At 44.1% G+C, this 25,232-nt stretch overlaps 1 protein-coding gene across 8 annotated transcripts in view; it reads right to left on the reverse strand.

Moving 5' to 3' along the window:
- SYT7 (synaptotagmin 7) overlaps window positions 1-25,232 on the reverse strand; it is a 284,642-nt gene that overhangs the window by 85,180 nt on the left and 174,230 nt on the right. For all 8 annotated transcript variants that reach the window (XM_077321148.1, XM_077321147.1, XM_077321149.1 and 5 more), the window contains exon 3: window positions 1,780-1,859. In XM_077321148.1, coding sequence (XP_077177263.1) covers window positions 1,780-1,859 — 80 coding nt within the window. The remainder of the gene's footprint in view (window positions 1-1,779; window positions 1,860-25,232) is intronic.

Below are 25,232 nucleotides of genomic sequence, written 5' to 3' on the forward strand. Positions count from 1 at the left end.
GCTTTATAGGTCTGGACCCAGACCCCTCAGGGAGAATGAGGGGTGCTAATAAACCATTTCTTTCTGTAAACTCTTGTAACTGCAAAATAACCTGGGACCGTTCCATAGACTGTGGATTTGTCTCCACACATGAACCTGAGCATAGCACCTTGTCTGTCCACAAAATGTATTATTCAGAATTCTTGTGTACATTTCCTGTAATTTAGGAAACTTGAAATCATTTAAATCTGTGCAGTTTTCTTCGTTAGTTCAGATGGGGGGAGTTGGCAAGTGGAAAGAATCCTAGCTAGCAACTAGAATTTTTGCCAATGTTAGGCTGCCAGTGGGGGCATGGTTTGTGCTGCCGCAGATGGCCCATCCAAAGATTTATGTGAGGTTTTTTTTTCCTCCTTTTCATTTAAGTTTTCCATGTTTCATGAGAAATACTGCTTAGTTTACAATTCCTGCAGAGATCCACCTTGTCTGCAAGGCAGACTTAAAGTGTCTTCTGGCAGGGAAAGAAACTAAGAAGAAACAGTGAAAAAAATAGCTCAAAAGTGGATAATGTGGCTGTACATTATGCCTGAAGCAGATAAAACCAATTTCTCTTGAAGATACGAGCAAAGGCATGGCCTTGATTGTTGCAAATACGAGTACCAGAGAACAGATGTGGAGTAGTTAGTTATGGTTTGTAATCTTCTATAAATTGCCAGGAGGTTCTTACTAACTTTGGCACTAAGACTTTGCCTAGAAAAAAATAGCAATTGCTGCTCTTCTGTGCAGGGAATTTATCATTCGCTCAGACACATGTGAAAGGCTATGGCTTTGTTCTAACTGGTATTATCAAGGGTTATACACATGCCAGCAATGCAATTTTTGATTTTTTGCGGTGAGTCTATATCTGTTGATATCCCATGTGACATGTTGAGACAGGAGGGGGAATCTTAAATTTTCTGAAATACAGGGGTGGGCCTAGAGAGATGTCAGAGCAGATGTGTAATGAGGCGAGGTGGGAAGAATTGAACAATAGAAATGTAACATGGTACTGGTTAGATATCAGGACAATTTTCATAGTCAGAGTAGTTCAGCTGTGGAACTGGCTGCCTAAGGAGGTGGTGAACTCCCCCCTCACTGGCAGCCTTCAAGCAGCAGCTGGACAGATACTTATCCTGGATGCTTTAGGCTGATCCTACATTGAGCAGGGGGTTGGACTAGATGGCCTGTATGGCCCCTTCCAACTCTATGATTCTATAATGGATGGAAACGTTTTTGAGGTGTTGCATCTGTGGGTTTGAGACTTCATAGGAACAATGATAATTTTTCAGAGTTGGCTATGGGATACATGGTGGGGAACAAAGTAAGGGCAACAGAAACAAGACAATAGTATTTAGGAAGGACAAAATGTTAGAATATTTGAGATAGTAAAGAAAGTTGAAAAGTGGAGTAAGAAGCATATCAAGGTTCCATGAAGTGAGAACATCCAGGTAGAATATATCATGGTATGCCTGAGGTTTATGTGAAGATATAAGAATGACTGCAAATGATTGTACTATTAGATATTGATATATACAGGGAGGTATAGGTATGTGTGGGCTTTTAGGTATGACAGCAAAAATATGTGGCAGAAAGAGAGTGGAAGGGATGAGCATATGTGTTTGTGGCTGCATGGGGCTGTAGAGATTTTGTAGGCAGAGTTGCTTGAAGGCACAATGATCAGTGCATTTCAGAGGTGTGTCTTCCAGGAGGTGGTTGTGATCTGAGGCAGCACCCCTCACACCAGTTGCTCCTCTTGGGACTTACTTGATTACTTTTTTTTCACTGCGTCCTCGGCTGGAATCAGGTGTCCCCACTGTCTCCAAGGAGTTTTTATAGCGTTTGCCCTGGAATTAAAGGAAAAGAGACGATTACCCATGAGGTGGCCAGATGTTCCCTGTAAAAAGGGAGGGGCAAGAGATTCAGGTAGAACCCAATGCCTTTTTTATTCTTGCAGTCACAGTTTGTAATAATCTAGTCCAAATTTCTGCTGTAGACCATATTGCAGGTAGAACATTTGCATAAGCAGATGATCTGGGTTATCTGCATATATGTGCTTAGTGAGGAAAAAACACACCCCTTTTACATATATGCTAATTACAGTTAAATAACAAGAGACATTCTTTCTTAGTGCTGTAATTCTACAGGCATTCCTTCTTCAGATAAATCCCGCTAAGTAGCTAGGGAAGCATTTGCCTAATCAAAGCAGCAGCAGCAAAATGATTAATCCAGAGCCGGGCTGTGTAATTACCTCAAGTTCTTTGTACTGTTTTTCATTTTTTTTTTTTTAGCATTTATTTGTATGATTTTGTGTTGCTTCATTTAAAAATAATGAAATTGGATTAAAAAAAAACCAACAACAATCAAATGCTTCCATAAATATCCACCAAGCTAGATTTTATTCTGTGGGCTAAAGAGAACGATATGTAGCCCACCATACCTTTTCCATGAGCAAAAGGCTGGTCCCTTAATTGTGCATTGAAGCATCAAGACTACAATAGCAACAGCGTCGCCTCTGAGGTTAGTTACTGTAAACTTCAAATCATATTGGGGGATCAAAGTTAGAAAGAAGCTGGATTTTGTTGGAGATGACTAATCATAGTTCACAATCAAGTTGGTCAAAAGTCATGAGTGCCTTTTGACTTCTGAAATCAGGCAATTGCAATTTAATTATTTGTTTTCAATTGCTTTTTAAAAAAAATATTGCAATTTTGTCCAAACCCTGTAAGATATATATATATATATATATATATATATATATATATATATATATATATATATATATATATATATATATATATATATATATATATATATATATATATATATATAATCAGTGTAGGGTTTCTATAAAAGTGTAGGGTTTCTATAAAAGTAATAGTTATTAGCAAAGAACCGTAACTATTGTTAAAGAACACAGAGTTCTTTTTTAAAAAAGCTTTGCAAAACAGTTTAAATTATATACAGGAGTGCAGTTTTTAGTTCTTTGAAATCAACATACAGTATTATTTGAAACTAGGGGCCAAGCCCGGTGCATTCAGGAATGCAATGGGCTCTAGACTGGGGGGTGGGGTGGAAGAACTCTGTGGATGGCCTCCACCTCCCCCAAGGACCTGGAAAGGCTGCAGGCTGGAGGCTCCTGGGAAGGGAACTCACTGGCAGAGGCTGCTCTCACAAAGCATTGATCTGCAGCCTCTGAGCCTTATTTATTTATTTATTTATTTATTTATTTATTTATTTATTTATTTATTTATTTATTTATTTATTTATTTATTTATTTATTTATTTATTTATATTTATATTCCACCCTCCCCCGAAGGACCAGGGCAGTTCACAGGGAACAGGAAACAGATACAGATAATGTGAGGTAACATATGTGACAACAGCAATAACACTACAACTACAATAACCCCAACAGCAATAATAATATGATAGGACTGCAAAGGAGCCTCAGCTCAACTCTTACTGGGACCCAGTGGGTTAGGCAGATTAGAGGGAAATGGAAGGAGGAGGGGGTGGTCAGGGGTGGGAGGTGGAAGGTGATTGGCTGGCTGCTGCACAGACAGGCAAGCCGGTTGGAGGAGGAGGCACTCAGGGGCAGGACAGCCACCCTGAGTGGGGGTTAAGTGCTGAGTGGCACTTAAGCCATGAGACACGTTCCTCCTCCAAGGCTTTACCCGAACTATATTATGAGAAAGAGATGACCTAGCAGTGATCAGCGATGATGATCAGTGTCAGCTCACCAACCGCCTCCTCCTACCCTACTGGCACTAGGTGAGGGAAGCACGGGGTGCTGGGGAGCTGAGTGATCCTGCAGTCCTGGTACCACTGGAACTTTCCAGTTTGCTCTTGGAGGTCAGAAATGGGATAGAAAAGCTGTTTTGCCTCATTTGCTAATTCAGTGTGTTGCAACTTATAAAAAGTCTAACAGTTTATAACATTTTCTGTTTTTTTCCCCACATTTCATCAAAGACAGAGGTTTATGGAAATTCACAGACCAGCATTCCTCTGTTATGCCATCATAAGAGAGTGGTAATGAAATAGTGGGTCATTTTTGCTGCCTGACGCTCCAAGCCCTTCATCACATTGGGATACACAAAGCACCTGCACATGAATGCAGAAGGCCAATGTCACATCCCCATCACAGCAGGAGAGGAATAGGCCATTTTAGGATTAATTGAACTCTAATTAATTAAGTTCATACTAACAAAAAAATCATGTCCCAAGATAATGAATTGTGCATTTTGTTCCTAATTGGGTCTTGATAACAAGGCCACTTGGTTGTGGTTTCTGATGGCAGCATTTACATGCTTCATGATTCCAGGGCAGACAAGAGACAATTAATGCTAATTAGTGAACAATTAGCAGGTAAGGCATGGGTGTAATGGGGAGGCCATTTTCAACTCTTAGTGGAACTGCACTGGAACACAGTGCAGTTCCTCAGTTTAACCTAAATCACCTCAGGTATGTGAACAGGTCAGGAACTCCAGCAAGGCCACCTTTTGTACTTGAGCTGAGAATTAGATGTGAAATTACAATAAGTTCAACCACAAAGCGCAACCCCCCCCCCACACACACAAACAGGATACACCGCAAAATGACAGGAAGCAAAGGGTAAAAACACATGGACTCACAATAGAGGGAAGTAAGCAGTGAGGTCCCACAAAGATCAGTATTGGGGCCAGGACTATTTAACGTGTTCATACATGACCTTGGACTAGGGGTGAGCAATGTAGTAGCCAGGTTTGCAGATAATACAAATGTATTCAGGATGGTGAACACCAAGAATAATTGTGATGAATTCCAGGAGGATCTCCATGCATGGGGTGAGTAAGTGTAAAGTGATGCATTTTCAAACAAAAAAACCTTCCAAGTTCAAGTATAGGTTAATAGGGCCTGAACTTGATGAGACCGAGGGAAGATCTTGAGGAAACAGCTCAAGGAAAACGGTCAAGCCAGTGCTTTCAGTTTCCCAATCCTTACAATTCCTACCTGGCAAGCCAGGCCATCAAGGGATGGAGGAGGGCTTTGACTCCTGATTCTGCTGCCCAGAAGCTCATCACAATTCACATATTGTTGAATATGATTCAGCAGCTCCCACAGACCTGCTGGACCACCTTCAAGGTCAGCCCTTTCTGTGTGGCTTTTATACTAGCCTTGATTGGGACTTTTCATAGCATTTATCACTGCTTTACACTGAAACCATCCTTGGTGGGCCCTGTCATGCCAAGATGTCACCATCCAGGGCAACAAGCTGCATGTCTGCCTGCAGCACTCCAAGACTGACCAGCAAGGGTGGAATGTACAGATCCTCCTTCATTCTGCATTCCCAGGCCAACTCTGCACAGTCTGCTTCATTTGTGATTATATCCAGATCAGGACCTCTTCTCCTGACAACCTCTTTGTGCACGCTAATGAGTCCTGCCTCTCGTATTGTATTGTATTGTATTAGAGCCCTGAGACCCTCTCCTTTGGAGTTTGGGATGCACTCATTTCACATTGGTGCTGTCATGATGGCCTTGATGGTCTTTCAGCAGGTTGTATTTGAACAATTTGCTAATGGCAATTGTCAGCATACTGGCCTTCAGCTCAGCTAGGTTGCGAATGTTTATATTTTTCAGCCCCTTTCAGTCTTATAAAATCAGATAGGATCAGCACTGTCTACTGGGTATGGACAAATGCCTTGTTGTCTTGATGTGGGGAAGCCCTGGGACTCAGTGAACATCTTCAGATCAACTGGGTGGGGCAGCAGGGGATTCATTAGTCTTCTTGCCACAGTTTTTTTTTGTCATGTTTCATGTCTTGATCCTCAAGATACCTTGGTCATCCAGTTTTGGGGAAATGGCCTTCCTGTGTGGAAAAGGGTTGTGCTGTCATGCTCCATAGTAGCAGACTTGGACATGATAAACTCTTGTTTTCCGAACACTTGCCTGATCTGGTCTGGCTTCCTCAAATGGCATGGAGCTATATCCTCAAACAAGGTGGACTTGGCTAGGAGAGAAACATGCAAATCCACAGTGCAAGTAGCGGAATCTTTGTGTGGACATGTCATTGGTCACCTAGACATCAGTTATAGACAACTGGCCCTCTACACTTATCTAAATGGGACATGGATATTTGAATGCATGGCATTTGGTATGGGTTTCTTTGTTGGTTATGGGGGTAGGAGTATTAGAGGAAACATGGTGGCAATCACCCCCCTGCCCCCCCAGCTCTTGTGGCAGTTTGGACATTGGGATGGATCCTTTAGGCTAGGGAGACAGTATCTGCATACTCATATTCCATGTTCTGGGGACTCCCTTAAGGAGTATTTGGAATGAGCCAAAACAATAGCATGCCCAGCCCAGGGGCTGTCAGCAGGGCTCAAATCACCAGGTGGCAAGAGAACCATGAAGCAGCTGGTGCTCATGTGATTCCTGGGGTTTGCCAACCCAGCAGGTAGACTAACATGTGGGGGTTAGTGGGTGGGAGCCAGGTTGCCTGATTCAGGATCTGTCCCTATGCTGCACAAATGCTCCTGCAGTGTATTCAATGAAGTTGTGTTCTTCGTTTCTCCAAAATATCTAGTGGCTGGTCTAGCAGTTCTCACCTGTACTCCCCTTTATCTACTGGGTCTACCACAAACCTGCAAGCTTTCTTGTTCCAGCTTCATCAATACGATCTTGAGTGTATAACCTTTCATGAGCTAGCCATACTCAATAAGGTCTTATAGAATGTTATACTGTGAAACACTGTCTGTATGCAAGTCCACAAACATACTGCAGTTATTACATTCAGCTGCACTTCAGGTCACCTTGATCTGAGTAGCAGTGATTTTTGTTAAAGATATATGAAATGTAAGTTTCCAGTGGGAAAAGAAAAGCAGGGTATAATTTGAATGAATGCACAAAATATCCTTAGGGTTGAAAAGACAATACACTGTGATGGAAGTGCTGTGGGAGATCAAAATTCCTCAATCATCTACTATAGTCAAAATGGCTGGATACTTCAATGTCATAACAGGTAACATTCCAAATGGTTACATTCACTGAAACATTAGCTATTAACCAGAGACAACCTGTGAAGCATCTGCACTATATTATTTTGACCTGTTGGCTCAGATATCACAAACTTAGCCTAAATTGACTATGCTGGCTATAGAGAAAGAAAGCATTAAAAGCAGAAAAACTACTACTCTGCAACATCAAATCAGAGTGCCTCAGGGAATTTTGTGATATGGAAGTTATGATGTTTGTGAAGAAACTTAAGTGATTTTCACAATGGACTCCATTAATATTTTATTGTTATTCATGCTATTGAGCATTACTAGTGGGCATTTTCCCTTCCTGTGAAGAAAGTTTAGAGATTCTAAGGTGGGGGAATGGCAGGAGACATGGACAGGTTAGGGAGTAGACTTCATCATCTTAAAAATTGTAATCCAATGCATAACCATGAATCAGAACACTTAGAAAGAGGGGATGGAGCAAAGAGAGTAAGAAGGGATATATGCAAAAATATCAGCCATGAGAAACTAATTAGGTAGCAGGGATATGAGGAGCAAAAGGAATAAAAAGAAAGAGACACAGGACAGAAACTAGGAAAGAATGCTTCACAGACTACATTGTAAAAGGGTGAAAACAAGTCAAGAAGAATGGAAGTTAAAAAGAAGACTTTTGCCACTGAGAGATATTTCATAGGAATGCACGAGTAGAATAGGATTGGAGAAGGAAAAAGACTTACATGATGAAGGGTAAAATCATAGAATCATAGAGCTGGAACGGGCCATATAGGCCATCTAGTCCAACCCTCTGATCAATGCAGGATCAGCCTAAAGCATACAGGCTAAGTATCTGTTCTGCCATTGCTTGAAGGCTGCCAGTGAAAGGGAGCTCCCTACCTCTTTAGGCAGCTGATTCCACTGCTGAACTACTAGGAAATCCCCCCCCCCCCGGATATATATATCTAGCTGGTACCATTATACATGTAGTTTAAAGTTTAAAGGCATTACTCATCTGCTACCAACAGGAACTGCACCTTGCCCTCCTCTAAGTGACAACCTTTCAAATACTTAGGGTCATTCAAATACTGGTAGAAATCCGTAATCAACACTGAATATTCCATTGCTGTGTATTGTAGCATTCCATTGTCATTTCACACCTGGCCAAAAACTGAGTTTTCCTAGTGGGACTGTTTCTCCTCCAGCATTCCTCACCTACTTCCGGTTCTTGCTGAGGAGCAATGAAAATGCCACAAACTTCCCATGCCCCCTCCCACCTCGAGCCTGCCAATCAACCGGACAACCAATCAGCCTCGGCTAGCCACGCAAAGCCCGCCTCCCCCCTCCTTTAAAAATAAAAAACACTGAAGTAATCATTGCAACACAATTTCATTTGTTCACAGAGGCATTGGTTATCTGTTACAGCTCCATATTCAAGTTTTGATAGTTTCATAGTGCAAACTTATATTTACAGACTGCTGAGCAAATCTTCCCAAACAGTAGCCCCTTCTCAGAAGCAAAGAGGTGATGCTTTGGGGCCAAAAGATTTGTCAATGATAGGGAAAATTTATGCCTTGGAGAGTTGATTCCAACTGTGGATCTGGCAACATCCCCCCTCCTCCAACCTCCCCCCTCCAGCAGCCAAAGGGGACCTGTCGTCCCTGGGGTGGGGGGGGTAACCTGTAGTTTGGAATCTTGAGCTGGCATTAAGGTGGTTTTGGCAGCTTCTAACTTATCAGTGAGGCTGCTACTGAAGTGAAGGGGTTCTGCTTGATTGCTGCAGATTAGGTTGTTCTGGCACACAGAAGCCATGACTGGAGTTTCTCTGCACACTCCACCCTAGCACACTCCTGTTCCCTCCATTACAGCCATTGCTTTTGGGTTTATGAGATCCCTGGATGGTAGTGCAATATCCACAGATACAAGAATGCAGCCATGGTGTCTCACTAATTTTCATACTTGGGTTCTCAACATACTGAATGCAGAAATAAACAGATGCTGAATATTTTAAAGTGGGACAGACTTGGGCTGGAGTGAGTTTCAAGAATGGAGAATAGAAAAGAGGAACAAAATGAGTGAACAAATAATATGGAGTCCAATAATGTGAGGAGGGATGAAAGGGAAACAAAAGAAGAGTCCCTGGCCTGGAAATAAGTGTTATGTGGTTGAATAAAATGAAGACTGCAAATGAATTAGGTGGCAAAAATTTGCTCTCTTTTTCTCTCTCGGACAGGCCAGATTATTTTTACAGATCAGGCAGCAAGACACAAGATGGGGGATGAAAAGGAAGGTAGGAATTGTTGGTGTTATGGTGTAATTAAAGGCCTAATTTAGGAAGAAACGGCACTGGGTCTTCTTTATATTTCCTGAAAACTGCATTCACCTTAACAGAGACTTGAATAGCCTTCAGGTAGCAACGAGGCTGAGCACACCAAGATGGCAGCCTACGAAAAAAATACACTTTTCCTCAACAAAACTTTTCCTATCCTGGAAGGGAAATGCAAAGTTGCTGATATTATTGCGTTATATGCACAATGACATCAATTCAGCACTATGCTTTTCTCTTTGTTTAGCATCTGAAGGATAATGAGCTTTTGGGGAAGGGCAGGCTATAAATGTAATACATTAATAAACAAACAAAATGCATTTGTGCACTTTTTAACCCACCTTTTGATTTTATGTTTTTCTTTTTTTCATTTTAAGACTAGTGAAAGACTTCAACTTCTGTGTGTATGCTAGTGTGTGCTTGCACACAATAATTAAAAATACATAGCAAATAATTTATTTTATTTAAAAGAGTTTTAATTGGGCTTCCTGTGGCTGCTTTTTAGTGGCAAATAATCTGGAACTCTTTGATCACAGGTAGCTGGATAAATTTGCTTTGCCTATTGACTTATTTGAAGAAACTGGATGATAATGGAGTCTTCTCTTAGATGTTACTGAAATACTGATTTCCTGCCATGCTGGCCAGGGCTCGTGGTAATTGTAGTCCATGGACATCTGGAGAACCCGCACACCCCCGACCGAAGAACGGCACACTCCTTCTATCTGGGATGGTCGTCCTCCTCCACCGAGCGCGCAGCCTTGGGAGGGACACACATGGAGCGATGAGGGAGGCCAGGGACACCCGCCCAGCCAGCCAGACCAGCCGAACCAACCCCGGCAACCAAGAGGGTGACAAACGTCGCAGCCAGATCATCCTCACATCCCATCTGGAGAACCATAGTTTAGACATCCCTGCAAATAGAGGCTTGTGACACTAATGCAACTCCTGTCCTTGTAGTAAAAGATGCAATAGCTATGCTTTCTGAAGCAAGTTCAAGTGGTGTTTGCCAAGATTTTCTTGCACTTAGAATGAGAATACTAGTGAAAAGTAATTTATTCCCAAATGGTACAATGTTTGTGTGGAAATAATTTGGACCATTCAGTGGCTTCTGTGTAATTCCCCAAGGAAATCACAACAACTGGAAAGAGCATCCACATATCCATCCCAGAGCTCTTCTGGACTATGTCACTGGGATGACTGCAAGCTACTTTTGTGAGTAGCCCCTTTTGGCCTTGACTTTCACTGACACTCTCTGTACCTAGGCTCTTTCTGCTGTACTTTAAAAGCTGCCTTGAACAAGGAGTGACAGGAGGCACTTGCCTGCCTTTCATGGTCCAACTACATAATTCTATCCCCAGAAAAGCATCTGGCACAGATGGTGAGACACAAAAACCAGGTGGGTGGCAGGGAGTGGCCAACCAGCAGCAACATAATCCCCATCCATGAGGGCTGTAGAAGGAGGGAGCAATGTGCCAAGCAGACTGCTCTTGTTCACACAATCAGGACAGACAAAACATTATTTCACTCTGTCCCTGTCAATGCACAGCATGGTGATTCTAACCCACTAAATGATCTGATTCAAAACCAGATGGGTGTAATTTCCAGATTCATTGCTTGCAGTTAAGAATAAGTCATTTTAGGTAACAATAAACGTATGCATGGATATACACCAGTTGGAGACCTGTCTTCTGGACATCAATATGGATGAACACTGGGCAGGGATTTAGAGAGCAAATGTGTTCATTTCTGAAAAAACACAGACATGTACACACATCCTCTTGGTGATTTTTTTTTTTGGGGGGGGAGTACTCTTTCTGGAAAAAACCTCCTTGTTCAAAAAGCAGTGCCCTCATTGTGAACTGACTGTTTACTCACAACCCTGTCAGGACAATATCAGATGTGGAGAAAGAAGCTTTCATGAGGAAAAATGATACCGAATCTGCGCCAAGTAAGGGAAACACGATAGAAAAAAGGTGAATATATGCACATTTCAAGCAGTGTAACCAAATATGCATGAGCCGGAATGCCCAATGTGGCGGCGACAAGGCTTCGGGGAAAATCCCCGATTATGCCCGACATCGCTACCATATGAGGCATGGCTTGACCCTGGCTGTCAGAAGACCCGCGTTAAAGGAACACGGGTTCTTCCGCGGGCTGGGGAGCACAGCAGGCGCAGGCAAGGGCTGGGTCAGGCCAGCCCTATGCATAATGGGAGGAGCCGGGCCTTCACGCCTGGCTCCTCCCCCAACATACGGCATCCCTGCAGGGATGCCTCTTGTTCCTGCCAGCTCCATGACTCCGTGGAGCTGACAGGGGCATCACCCCACCTCCACCATGGTGGGAGAGCAGCATGCTGCTCCCCACCATCATGCAGCAGGGGGGCTATGCCCCCAATCCCCCTTCCGCTGCCACTGCTGGCACTTCAGCACGTGCCTGGCATTTCTGGCTCCACATTGCCTGCGCGGGGCTGTTGCGCCGGGGCAGCCAGCGTGTGCCCAGGAAGCTCCGCCCTCGTGTATAATTGGGGGACAGCAGGGCTTTTGGCCCCAGCGCAATGGCACGGCAGCAGCTCGGCATATATAATCGGTCTTAGAGAACAATATTTATCCTCCCCTTAATAGTTAATTTCTACTTGAAGAAAATAGGAGAATTTTGAGTACAGCCCCATTATTACACTGGAATCAACACCTCCAAATCCTCTCTGGTATATATTAAAAATTGCTTCTTTGCAACCCTCCAAGAATATTACCTGGACAAAATCCTGTATATCTAGTAAAAACAATGAGGGAAATGGGGGACCATGGAGGGGGGGTCTCTTGGGAAATATGATGGCATTTTTTCTTCTTTCACACTTTATATGACAGTTGGGATACACTAGGGTTACACCATAGAAAACACATATAGTGTGCTGGAAAGATGTGTGCCTCAAAACACACAATGAACACACGAGAGAAAGTTTCAACAAATTGCAGCACCACAGGCTCACTCCTGAGTGTCTGAGGATGCCTATCTCTGCTTCACACTTCATATGCCCCTGTTGGTATATCCTGCCTGTCCTGTAAATTGTGAGAATGCTGTGTCCACATGAGTCACTTTGCAGTGAGGGGCTAAGAAAAGAGAAACTGGAAAGGCTAAACAACATCAGGCCAGGGGGACTGCAACACTGTGATTTCCTAACCTCCTGTTGGTTGTACAGTTCTAGAGCAGCAAGATGATCATGCTATTTTTCAAGGAGAAATATCTAGCCCTAGTTACAAAGATGATATGCAGCATCAGCCTAAATATGTCTATTCAGAAGCAAGTCCCCCAACATTCATTGATGTCTACTCCATGCACATACTGCACTCTTTTTCTGAATAGAACAAACATTCTTCTGTCAGTGAGACTCGTTATATAAGGCTACTTCACCCATTATCACTGCAATATGTATGTTTTTCCAGGCCATTTTGGTGAAATCTGGAATCTTTGTGCCAGGACTCAACATTTGCTTCAAGATGGGTAGAAAGAACCTTTACTGTAGCCATACAGGAAGTAACCTTACCTGGATAGCCCAACCTAGCCCAATTTTATCAGATCTTGTAAGCTAAGCAGGGTCAGAGACAATCAAGGAATACCAGAGTCACAACACAGAGGCAAGCAAAAGCAAATCACCTCTGAGACCTTTTCTGCACCAGCAGCACTGCATCGGGCTGCCTCTGGGTGTTTGTGATGGGACAGTTTGCCCCACTGCTTACAACATCCCCATGGAGGACCATTTTCAGCACTGCACCCTGTCCACTCCAGTTTTCTGCTTCCAGACAAGACAGCCAGGGCAGAAAGGTTCTGCTGTGCAGGTATGTGTGTGTGTGTTTCTGTTTAGGAACATGATAGCAATACCACATTCCTAATGTCTCAGGTGGTTTGGTGGCACTGCACAGCTACCCAAAGATGCATAGGGCATTTTGTGTCTCTTCCAGGACACTGTACTCAGCCCAGGGTTGGGAGAGGCTGGATGGCCCGACTCTTCCTTGCCAGATGGGCTTGGTCCAGCATAGGCCCTGATGGTGCCCGTGGTACATTCCTTTGCTGCAGGGCAACCGAGGGCCTGAGTTGGGCCAGCCCTGGACCAGCAGCAATGTCATCTGGAAATGGGGATTAGCCCCACAACCAGACAAATGCTGGCCCACGCCTAATCCTCCGTGCAGAAAAGGCATGAATGTCTCTTGCCTTGAAGACCCACCAGTGTTGCCATATGTCAGCTTTGACTTGATGGCACTCCCTACAAGAACAGGAAGCAATCATAGTTAACATGTCCTCATCTTAAACTGTCTTAAACTGTCCTCTAACTAGTGTTTTGATATTGATTTGAGATGCAGGTACTCAGGGAAACCTAAAGATACACTAGACAGGATCTGAGAAGTCGAGGCGTGATCAGGGGAATATTATGAACACAATTTATCTTGATTTCAGTAAGGTTTTTGAAAAAAGTTCCACATGGTATTCTGGTTGACAAGTTGTTTAAATGTTGTTTGTTAGCTGGATTTGTAACTGGTTGATAGATGGTACCCAAAGAGTGCTTCTTAATGGTTCCTCATCCTCTCAGAGAGAAGTGACAAGTGGAGTGTCTCAGGGATCTGGCCTGGGCCCTGTATTGTTTAACATCTTTATTTAATGACCTGGATGAAGAAACAGCGAGAACATTAATTAAATCTGCAAATGATGCTAAATTGGGAGGGGTAGAAAATATAACAGAAGACAGAATTGAGAGAGGATGAACTTGACAGGCTGGAAAACTGGGCTAAAATGAACAAAAAAGGAATTTCAACAGGGATAAATGTAAAATTCTATATTTAGGTCACAACAATTAAATAACATGTCTGGGCATTAGTACTTCCAAAAAGGGTCTAGAGGGCTTTGTAGGGCTTAGTAGATCATACACATACATGAATAAGCAGTGTGATGCTGTAGATATGAGGGCAACCGAATTTTGGCTACATCAACAGAAGTATAGTGTCGAGATCATGTGAAGTGATAGTATCACTTTGCTAATAGACCTCACTTGAAGTATTGTGTTCTGTTTTGGGTATTGCAATTTAAGAAGGATGGTGACAAGCTAGAACATGTCCAGAGGAAATCAACAAAGATGTTGAGGGGTCTGGAGACCAAATCCTACATAGAAAGGTTGAAGAAGTCTGCAAAGGATATGACTGAGAGGTGATATGATAGCCATCTTAAAATATCTGGGCTGTCATAGAGGATGGAGCAGAGTAAAACACCTCTGTTTTCTGTTGCCCAAAAGGTTGGAGTAGAACCAATGGATTAAAATTAAATCAAAAGAGTTTTTAAGTAAACATTAGGAAGAATTTCATGACAGAGTAGTTCCTCAGTGGAACAGGCTTTTTCAGGAGGGCCCATTATGCACGGCTGCTGAAACGGCGATTTCGGGTCATATGGAAAACGCGGAGGGGAAAGAAGCAAAGCAAACCGCTTATGCACGGGATGGGATGCAACGGCGGCAAAACCCAGAGTAACTGATTATGCACGTGGCGACCCCGGCGCCGCTTTTGGTTGTGCCCCGGTCATCCGGAAGCTGCGCTTTCTTCCGCGTTTCGCTAATGTGGCTTTTTCGGCGGCGTGGATCAAATCTGCTGCCAGCTGCAGCCGGCACCATGCGTTATCAGTGATTTTAGTCGCCGCCATTCCACCCCGAATGCGCGCTATCCTCCCCGTGCATAATGGGCCGAGATGGTGAACTTTCCTTCTTTGGAGGTATTTAAGCAGAGTCTAAATGGCTGATAGCAAAGTAAATTCTGTGAATTTAAGAAAAGGGAAGGCAGGAAGAGATGAGCCAGTTCTTGGCTCTCATGGCTCTTTTTTACATGGCCAAGGTAATGCTAATCACGGTTCTGGGTCAGGAAGAAATTTCCCTCCAGGCCAGATGGCCAGGTATCTTGCAGGTTTTTTGGCCTTTCTCTGAATATAGAGAATGTATGGCAGGAGGTAGTTGTGACTCCCCTGCATTGTGTAGTGGTTTGGACTAGATGATCATCAATGTCCCTCTTAGCTCTGTGTTTCGGTGTTTCCATAGTTCAGAGTGCACCCATTTCATTTTTTTCTCCTCATGAACAGAAAAAAGCCATTAGTTTAAAGAGTCTGGAAAACTTCTAAAAATGAGGCTAGAATGTCTGAAATCCAAAGCAAACTTATTTATTTAGAACATTTATATGTTCTTTCTCTAGAGACTTACTCAGGCTGCCTCACAAACTAAAACAATGTAAGTTCATAAAGCCACAAAAATTAACAACAAATAACCATAAAACCCAGCAGCATTAAACCCAGGCAGTGTGGTGTAATAGTTAGACAGTCAGAAGAGGAACTGGGAGATCCAACCCCCTCCTCAATACAGGATCATCCTAGAATCCTAGAATCATAGAGTTGGAAGGGGCCATACAGGCCATCTAGTCCAACCCCCTGCTCAACGCAGGATCAGCCCTAAGCATCCTAAAGCATCCAAGAAAAGTGTGTATCCAACCTTTGCTTGAAGACTGCCAGTGAGGGGCAGCTCACCACCTCCTTAGGCAGCCTATTCCACTGCTGAACTACTCTGACTGTGAAAAACCTTTTCCTGATATCTAGCCTATATCGTTGTACTTGTAGTTTAAACCCATTAATGTGTGTCCTCTCCTCTGCAGCCAATGGGAACAGCATCCTGCCCTCCTCCAAATGACAACCTTTCAAATACTTAAAGAGGGCTATCATGTCCCCTCTCAACCTCCTTTTCTCCAGGCTGAACATTCCCAAGTCCCTCAACCTATCTTCATAGGGCTTGGTCCCTTGGCCCCAGATCATCTTCGTCGCTCTCCTCTGTACCCTTTCAATTTTATCTATATCCTTCTTGAAGTGAGGCCTCCAGAACTGCACACAGTACTCCAGGTAGTGAGGCCTCCAGAACTGCACACAGTACTGCACACAGTACTCCAGGTACTAAAGCATCCATGCTAAGTACCTGTCGATCCGCTGCCTGAAGACTGCCAGTGAGGAGGAACTCACTACCTCCTTAGGCAGTCGATTCCACTGCTGAACGGCTTTGACAGTGAACCCCCCCCCCCATATCTAGTCCATACAGTTCTACATGTAGTTTAAAGTCATTACTGTGGGTCCTATCCTCTGCTACCAACAACAGCTCCCTGCCCTCCTCTGACAACGTTTTAAATGCTAAAGACAACTATCACGTCCCCTCTCCTGGCTGAACATTCCCAAGTCTCTCAGCCTTTCCTTGTAGGGCTTGGTATCCAGGCCCTGGGTCATCCTCGTTACTGTCCTCCAATCTGATGAAAGCTTAAGCCCAGCATCTAAAGGAAAGTGAGGAAGGTGCCAAGTGAATTTCAAATTGGAGGCCATTCCAGAAGCAAGATTCCGACCCAGAATAGGGCAGTTTCTGGTCACTATCCAACTTACCTTTGTAAGCAGGGCTTGGGAGGAAGGTCTTAGCTGGAAGGCTGGGCATTATGGGAGAATTTTTGAGGCAGCCATTCACATGCCCTTGCTCCAATCTATTTATGGTCTTTTGAAGCTAAGATCCACCCCTCTGAATTGTGCCCAGTAGTAGATGGGGACAGCTAATATAGTTATTTCCATGCCAGAGTGATATGACCAAGGAACTATTTATTAGGAACTGCTAAAGACATGCACTGACCTGGGTACCCCAGGTTAGCCTGATCTCATCAGATCTTAGAAGTTAAGTAGGGTTGTGCCTGGCCAGTATTTGGATGGGAGACCTCCAAGGAATACCAGGGTTGTGATGCGGAGGCAAGCAATGGCAAACACCTCTAAATGTCTCTTGCCTTGAAAACCCTACAAAGTCACCATAAGTCAGCTGTCACTTGATGGCACTTTTCACCACACACTAAAGATATGAGCAGACATGCGAGAAAATAAAGAAAAATATGTATTCATTAACTATGTATTGCCCATTTGATAAAAGAAGTGCTCCTGTCCCTTGAGAAAAGCCTTATTTTGGGGAGGAAATCATAAGATACAACCCAAGGTTACCATATAAGGTTACTGTAACACAGATATGCTACAAAACAAATTCACTATTAATAATAGAGCAGTTCAAGGGTTCAAAGTCAAAAGGTGTTCACACAAAGAAACAATGTTTCTACATTCTGCCTTTAAAGAGGAAATTAACACAAGGAGTGTGTGGGATTACAACCTCACAAATCCTTATGTTACTTCTAGCTAATCATTACAAATTCTCAATGACATTTAGGCTAACAACCCCATTTTCCACAACAATAAATATCATTACACAAATAAATCAGTTTTAACAATAGTAGAAATAGGCCTTTCAGCTTGTTTGCCAGGAAACAAGCTTATTCGGCTTAGAGACAGCTTGCTGAATTCAACAATAATGGTTTTAATTGTTGACTTAAAAAAAAAATTAAAGTTCAGATGTGTAGCCATGTCAGGCTATAGCAGCAGGAATTGAGAATCAATAGCAGGAATTCAGAATCAGTATGACTAACAGAGTTTTAGACCTGGAATTTCTATTCAATTTAGGTGCTAAGATCTTTGCATACCACTAGCATGAAGAAGAAGAGTAGGTTTATATATTCTGCTTTTCACTATCCGAAGAAGTCTCCAAGCAGCTTACAGTCGCCTTCCCTTCCTCTGTCTACAACAGGCACCCTGTGAGGTTGGAGAGCTTAGAGGGCTCTGACAGAACTGCTCTGTGAGAATAGCTCTAAGAGGAGTGTTACTAGCCAAAGGTCACCCATCTGGCTGCATGTGGAGGAGCAGGGAATCAAATCTGGCTCTCTATATTAGAAGCTACTGCTGTTAACCACTACATTAAATGGTTCAATCATAAGTTTGAGTCCAGTGGCACCTTTAAGACCAACAAAGTTTTATTTAAGGTGTAAACTTTTGTGTGCAAGCACACTTCTTCAGATACAGTAAAACAGAATTTCCTCAACCATTACATACTAGAAAATAAGCCCGATTGTCAGTCCGAGGGAAGGGGCCCGGACAGGGCCCACCCTCGGGGCCCTTACTGTTTTATTTAATCCGCTCCGCTAGGAGCGGTTAAAGATAGGTAGGGAGGCGGGGTTAGTTGCCTGGAAGGGCTAGTTAAAGATGCATAAGTAGCTGTGAAATTATAGCTGAGATTGGATGAAATCTGTGAATGGCAGGAAATTAGCATACAAATACTGGAATTAACAAACAGATGTGAGAATGAAGTCTGAGTCAAGTCGCATCTCCAAGACTGACCAAGTTCAATTCTGGGTTGGCGGAGGCAGGCAATGGCAAACCACCTCGGAATGTTTCTTCCCTTAAAAACCCTACAGGGTCACTATATGTCAAGTGTGACTTGACAGCAAAACAACAACAACAAAAATCCACCACACCACTTGTGTTCTGAGCAGGTGCTGGGGAGGGCTTCCGTCCTCCATTTTGAAGCCTATGAAATGAACATTCCAAACATCTACAAACTATTTTTGAGACCTAGCAGTATGCCTTTATACTAACTTTTACTAATATTACCTAGGGCATTACAAAATTGTGATCACAAACTTCACCAGACTGGATATTAAGAAACACACTGCCCCACCTCTCGAAGTAGCTGCCCCATCCTCCATTGTCTTCAAAGTACTCAAGTCAAATCTGAGAATCTTTGCAGTAGAAACTGAAGGAAGGACATTTTTGCACCCAGAAGAACCAGTGCAATGTATAGAGCACCCAGTATAATATTTAAACATGTTGGCTTCTATACTACTCTTAAATATATTCTGCCACCAAGCAGGAAAACGATGTCTTGAGACTAAGAAGTGAAAATAAAGGGAGACACAATAATTAGGTGAATAGAAACAGAAATCAATGAGAAATGTGTGATAAAGGAAACTCAGGTATACAAAAAGTTTCGCTAGAACAAATTTTGCTAGTCTTTAAGGACTCACTAGACTCCTGTTTTATTAAAAAAACACCCATGATTGCTAATTGAAATTAGAAATATGTAAGTCAAACCACTATAAATCTAGTTTTATTACAATTATTTTTGAAGAACAAATAAAAGCAAAATATTACTGAAGTGGTTGTGGATACTGTAGTAGAAGGGGACAATCGTAAGGTGAAAACTAGATGAGCTCTTCTATACTCAGCAAAGAAACAGCACATTCAGATTTTACAACATTGCCACCTCTTCCCCAATAAAGTTACAGAATAGTATAGCCAGGGCTTATTTGTGTATGTTGGGTGATAGTAATTAATTTTTGACTACTCATGCAATATCAAATATGTGTCCATAATGCAATGAATCTGCAGGAAGAACTGTGTTTTCCCCACTAACAAGTATTGTACTCCAGTTGTTGGGTGAATGTAATATACTTGCTATAGAAATGCAACTTCTGAGCAAAATACCTGGTCTGTATGTAACAAATGGGGAAAAAAAGTTGTGCTAAAAATTGTCTGTGGATATGCATTTGTTAGATAAGAAAAGAAATGAGAGACCAGTTATATGACACAGGATAAGAAAGGGGAACTAAGGACAAACGAAAGAAGTTCTGCTAGAAATTTCCGAAGCAAGTCACAAGTTAACAGCCTGATAACAACTACATGCCTTGTGCAATTTAGACAGTGATGCAAGAAGCCCTGGTGATTCCAGGAGGTGTCTTACATTCTTTTTGATTGGATTAGTAATCCAGCTAAGTGCAATTTCTGGGGCTGTCAGGACACCATGACTCAAGAAGCAAGCAGAAGCCACAACTATCATGGGCTGTGCAAATCCCTGAGCAGAAAAAAAACCCTATGTTAGTCATGGTGGATATATATATAACACAATGAACTTGGAACTCTTTCAGACTATGACTGTGAAATAAATGGGAAGTGTGAGAGTCCCCAGAGTGTGCATATGGTATGGGAATCCCCTAATTTCTGAAGGCCCGTGCTCTCTGGGAAGGGCAGTGACCACCCAGCTGTTTCAGTTAATAAAGCTTTATCTTATTCCCAGGACTTCCTTTCTTGTCCTGCTTTTGAATTGACTCTGACAACTTTAGCCTTCTTTACCATCACACAGCACTCAGAAGAGTTTTGCATTTAACAAGTAGTCCAGAGGGAAATTGGCAGCTCATAAGAACAGCTCCTGCCAGCCTTCTTTAAAAGCATTTGGTGCTGGGCTTTGGCAAACACTTCCTGAAAATCCAAGTGTCTGCCAGAGCATTGTGATCAACATGTTTATTAATGCATACAGTATGGAAGTATGGCTAATTTTTTGGCTCTTATAGGTGGAGAAAGTGCAGCAGAGAGATGCAACTAGGAATGGGCACGAACTAGAACATATGGTTCAGCTCAATTTGTGGCATGCCCAGTTCATGAATCACAGACTGACACAACCTTTTTGGTGCTAAATGAACTGGTTTGGTTCTTGAGGTTTGTGATGCTGCAGAATCCCCCCCCCCCTAGTGTACTAGAGACACCAAACTCACAGTCAAGTTTGGTGACTATTGGTTTTATGGGGTCTGACCTCGAAGAATATGTCTCCTTCAAAGAATATGTCTCTATCTTCCATTATTTACAATGAAGAGGGGGGATGGGGAAAGGAAGCAAAGGCAATAATCAAAGTTTCCAAGAATCTCAGCAGTATAAACTGAATATGGGGGGAATTTTTGCAAGCACAGCAAAGCCAATGCATTGTGCCCAGCAGAATGAGTGTCACTGCAAACTCAACAGGACTATGGTTAGGCCAGAAAAGGGCTTTGAGGAGAAATGTCAGGCACAGGTTGAAAAGCATATAGAATGGACTCCCTGCAAGTTATATCCAAGGAACAGCACCCCGCCGCCTGCTCCTCTACATTCTCTCCAAGTTGGGGGCAGAGTACATTTCTGAGGTTCCAGACCTCCCCAGAAAGGTCTTCCTGGTTCTCTCTCTGGAAAAGACAGCTGCAATTGCAACCAGGGCTCTATGCAAAGGCTCAGGAACAAGCCATCGACACAAAACTCACAGAGAAATTTCCCCAATCAGACACCGGAAGCAAGGCAAACATCCTTCCTACATTCCCAGACACCCCCCCCCCCCAAATCTCCAAAGTCAGGTTGTGAAGGACAGAAAGGCAGGCTTCACCAGAATTCTGATAAGGGGCTCCCCAAGGCAGCTTGGCAGGCACCCTAACCACACCACATGAGCACGGAGAGCAGAGTGCTGGCTTTTGAAGCAAGATTGCTCTCTATCAAGATTATAGAGAGAGCTGCGGGAGTGAGAGCTCCGGGAGAGCTGCGGACCCTGCAAGATCTTCCATCATTCCGCAGGGCCTGCAAGACGGAGCTCTTCCACCAGGTTTACGGTTGAGGTCGAGGCTAACATCTATGCCCCCCCCCCCCGGGGACCCGGGACCCGGGATTGAGATTGGGGATTAGTACCATCAGTATCCCCTCTCCACCTGCTTGTAGTAGGAGGGGGAGGTTGATTAGCCTATCTTGCCAGGTTAGCTTGCTAACCGATAATGTTATATTGTAATTGTTGTTGAGGGATTTTAATGGATTTTATTGGGGGTTTTAAAATGTTGTAACCCGCCACGAGCCGTAAGGGAGTGGCGGGCAATAAATCGAAAGATAATAATAATAATAATAATTACTACAATACTACAAACTTTTTTTTTGTAGGACAAAGTAGTAAAAGCCATTCCTCTGCTTATTCAAATTCCTGAACATCTCTGTGTGCTGTGAAAGAGACACTGGGTCCAAAGGGTGCTTGTTGTGGGGAAAAGAAGACCTCCACCTTTGCATACCACAGGTATTGGGTCCCCAGGCACCAAACCCATCCTGCCAGGCCACTGGAATCCTGCCTTAGCAGGGCATCACCAGGGGCCTCCGAGCCTCCTCCTCCTCCTGTCCCTGTTGCCAAAGAGGCAAAAGTGTTGTTAGCTCTGCCCAGAGACACCTGCAGTTACTAGCCCTCTTTGGAGCTAACTCTCTGACAGCAATGTTTCAGAGGGTGGGAACAGCCCTTCAGTTTAAAAGCATTTCTGCACATTCCCCAGTGATTCTTTGTGTCACAGAGTGCCAAGTGTGCCACACTCATGTCTGATGGGGCACAAACCCTCCCCAACACTTGTCTTCCTCCGACCTCAGCAGGCACCTGCAAAGGGTGCACCCAACTAAGTTGCCTTTGGAAGAAAGAGTGGCAGCCAGAGGGAGGAAGAAGAAGCCTGCTCTCTGTCAGCAGGGAGAAGGGCAGGGGGAGCAGGAGGCCCCTCCAAGAAACCCAGGCTGCTGTGGGTGGGACATCAAGGTGGCCACCCTCCAAAAGGGCTATGCAGAGGGCCCAGGAAGCAGTCACTCGCCTTGTCAGCAAGAAACGAGATGATTGCTGTGGATGGCCAACCAGTCTCCCTTGGGAGAGGACATAGCCTTTTGCCTGATGCAATTGTCAAAGGTCTCCAGAGAGCAAGGCAGAACCATGCACTTCATGGCAGACCTCTGGTAGACAGCAGGACTCTTAGGACATGGGCTGGGTATCAGGAGGGTACAATCCTGCCAGCAGGTTACAAAGTAGTTCTGCTTTGTGTGCAGGGAATTGATGCAGCCTCCACAACACAAGATATCATCACTATTAGGGCCCAAGCTTGTTGCATTCAGGAACACAACGGGCACTAGATTAGGGGGGTGAAGTGGAAGAACTCTGTGGATGGCCTCCCCCTCCCCCCAAGACCTGGGAAGGCTGCAGGCAGCTGTTATGGAATTCACCAGCGGGGGCAGCTCTCACGTGGCAGGAATCTGCAGCCTCCAAGCCTCAGAGAGAAGTGGAAGGAGGAGGGGGTGGTCAGGGGTGGGGGATGGAAGGCAATTGGCTGGCTGCTGGACAGACAGGCAAGCTGGTTGGAGGAGGAGGAGGAGGCACTCAGAGGCGTGACAGCCATCCTGAATGGGTGTTGTGCGGAATGGCATTTAAGACATGAGACATGCTCCTCCTCCAAGGCCTTACCCAAATATTAAGTGGAACAGATGTGAGAGAGGGAAGCCTGAGGGAGTGGATGGGAGTGGCAACATTGTCTGTGACTACAAGGTCATGGATGCTGGTGTCATTATGCAGACAGAACTGAAGTGAGTGCATAATCTGCCTGGTACACATGCTTCAGCTGTTAGAGAAAGATGTTCTGGGCATGGGGAGCACTTTCAAGGTCACCTGGGATGCTGTCCTCCTTCAGATGCAGCCCTTGCTCAAGACTTGCCAGCAAGAGGCGGGGGGAGAAGGATGAAAAACCCCATCTACGCCATGATTGCGTGTTGGTGGAGCATAAGAGTGCTGTGCAAGATGTCATGACCTCCATTACAATCCTGCATGGGAAAAAGGTCAGCTCCAATGTCTGGCTGTATGTCAAATGGTGTATGTCCTCAAGCCCTTCCAAGATGCCACCAACATGCTTCGCAACCCTATGGCCAGCCAGGAGCTAGTCATCTCCCTGATATGAGTGCTGGATTGGGCTCTGGCATCTGCAATGGTACCAGCTGTTCTCCCATAGGTCAGGACCTTGGCTGAGAGGTTGAAAGTGGACATACTCAGTAAAATAAAGGGGAGTACACCCCCCATTATGTTGGAGTTTTGTAAACGGTTTAATTGAGCAGAGACAGTTTGTCCAGAAAGGTATCCATTCATGGTTACAAACCACCTCAAACAGCATGAAACTTCATGGGATGTTCATGCCACTTTCCTTCCATGAACACCAAACTAGCCCAAATTCATGATGAACTTTAGCTTGTGAGCTGATTTGTGCCCATCCCTAGATGCAACTTCAATCTATTCTGAATTCTGTTGTCCTTAAAACAACATAATAATTGTTATATGCTATTAGTTGCTGTAGAGCCTCTTGTGGCGCAGAGTGGTAAGGCAGCCGTCTGAAAGCTTTGCCCATAAGGCTGGGAGTTCATTCCCAGCAGCCGGCTCAAGGTTGACTCAGCCTTCCATCCTTCCGAGGTCGGTGAAATGAGTACCCAGCTTGCTGGGGGGTAAACGGTCATGACTGGGGAAGGCACTGGCAAACCACCCCGTATTGAGTCTGCCATGAAAACGCTAGAGGGCGTCACCCCAAGGGTCAGACATGACTCGGTGCTTGCACAGGGGATACCTTTACCTTTACCTTATTAGTTGCTGTTCCTTATTTTTCAGCGCTAAGTGTGCTTCTCTGCATTAAAAAGCATTTCTTAAATGTCTCTTCTAGCATTAAATTGAAGTACAAGTGGTCTTAAGCCATGCTCTGTACTGAAACCAGAGTGGTGGATGGAAAGACCCTGTCGAAAGCACTGGGTTCCTCTGATCCCAGCCTGCCTAGGAACCCTGTGATGCTGAAGAGTGTGAGCAAGAAAGAAGCTGACTGAGGCCAGGTTTCTCGTGTTTCATCTACATTTTGTCAGAAGGTGAGAGGGTTTCACCTTCTCAGTTTTGCTTCTAAATTTAGCTTGATGGAAGAACATAATCATTCATTAAAATTCCGTGCTGCTTACACTGTATACTGTATGCATACCAATAGGCTGCCGCGTCTGCAACCTTTCTTCTGCTTCAGCTGCTTTTCTTGACCCTACCAAGAGGCTCCAAACAGGTGGCACATGTGCTAGCTGCTGACTTTAACTCTCTCACTCCCTACTGGACATCCTGGTAATCTGTCAGTGCTCTTACAGAGATTTAACCGGTGCAGGGTGGTAAGGCGGCCGACATGCTGTCTGAAGCTCTTACCATGAGGCTGAGAGTTTGATCCCAGCAGCTGGCTCAAGGTTGACTCAGCCTTCCATCCTTCCAAGGTTGGTAAAATGAGTACCCAGTTTGCTGGGGGGTAAAACGGTAATGACTGGGGAAAGCACTGGCAAACCACCCCATATTAAGTCTGCCAAGAAAACGTTAGAGGGCGTCACCCCAAGGGTCAGACATGACCCGGTGCTTGCACAGGGGAT

Source organism: Paroedura picta, chromosome 2 (genome assembly GCF_049243985.1).
Source record: "Paroedura picta isolate Pp20150507F chromosome 2, Ppicta_v3.0, whole genome shotgun sequence".
Classification (NCBI taxonomy): Eukaryota; Metazoa; Chordata; class Lepidosauria; order Squamata; family Gekkonidae; genus Paroedura; species Paroedura picta.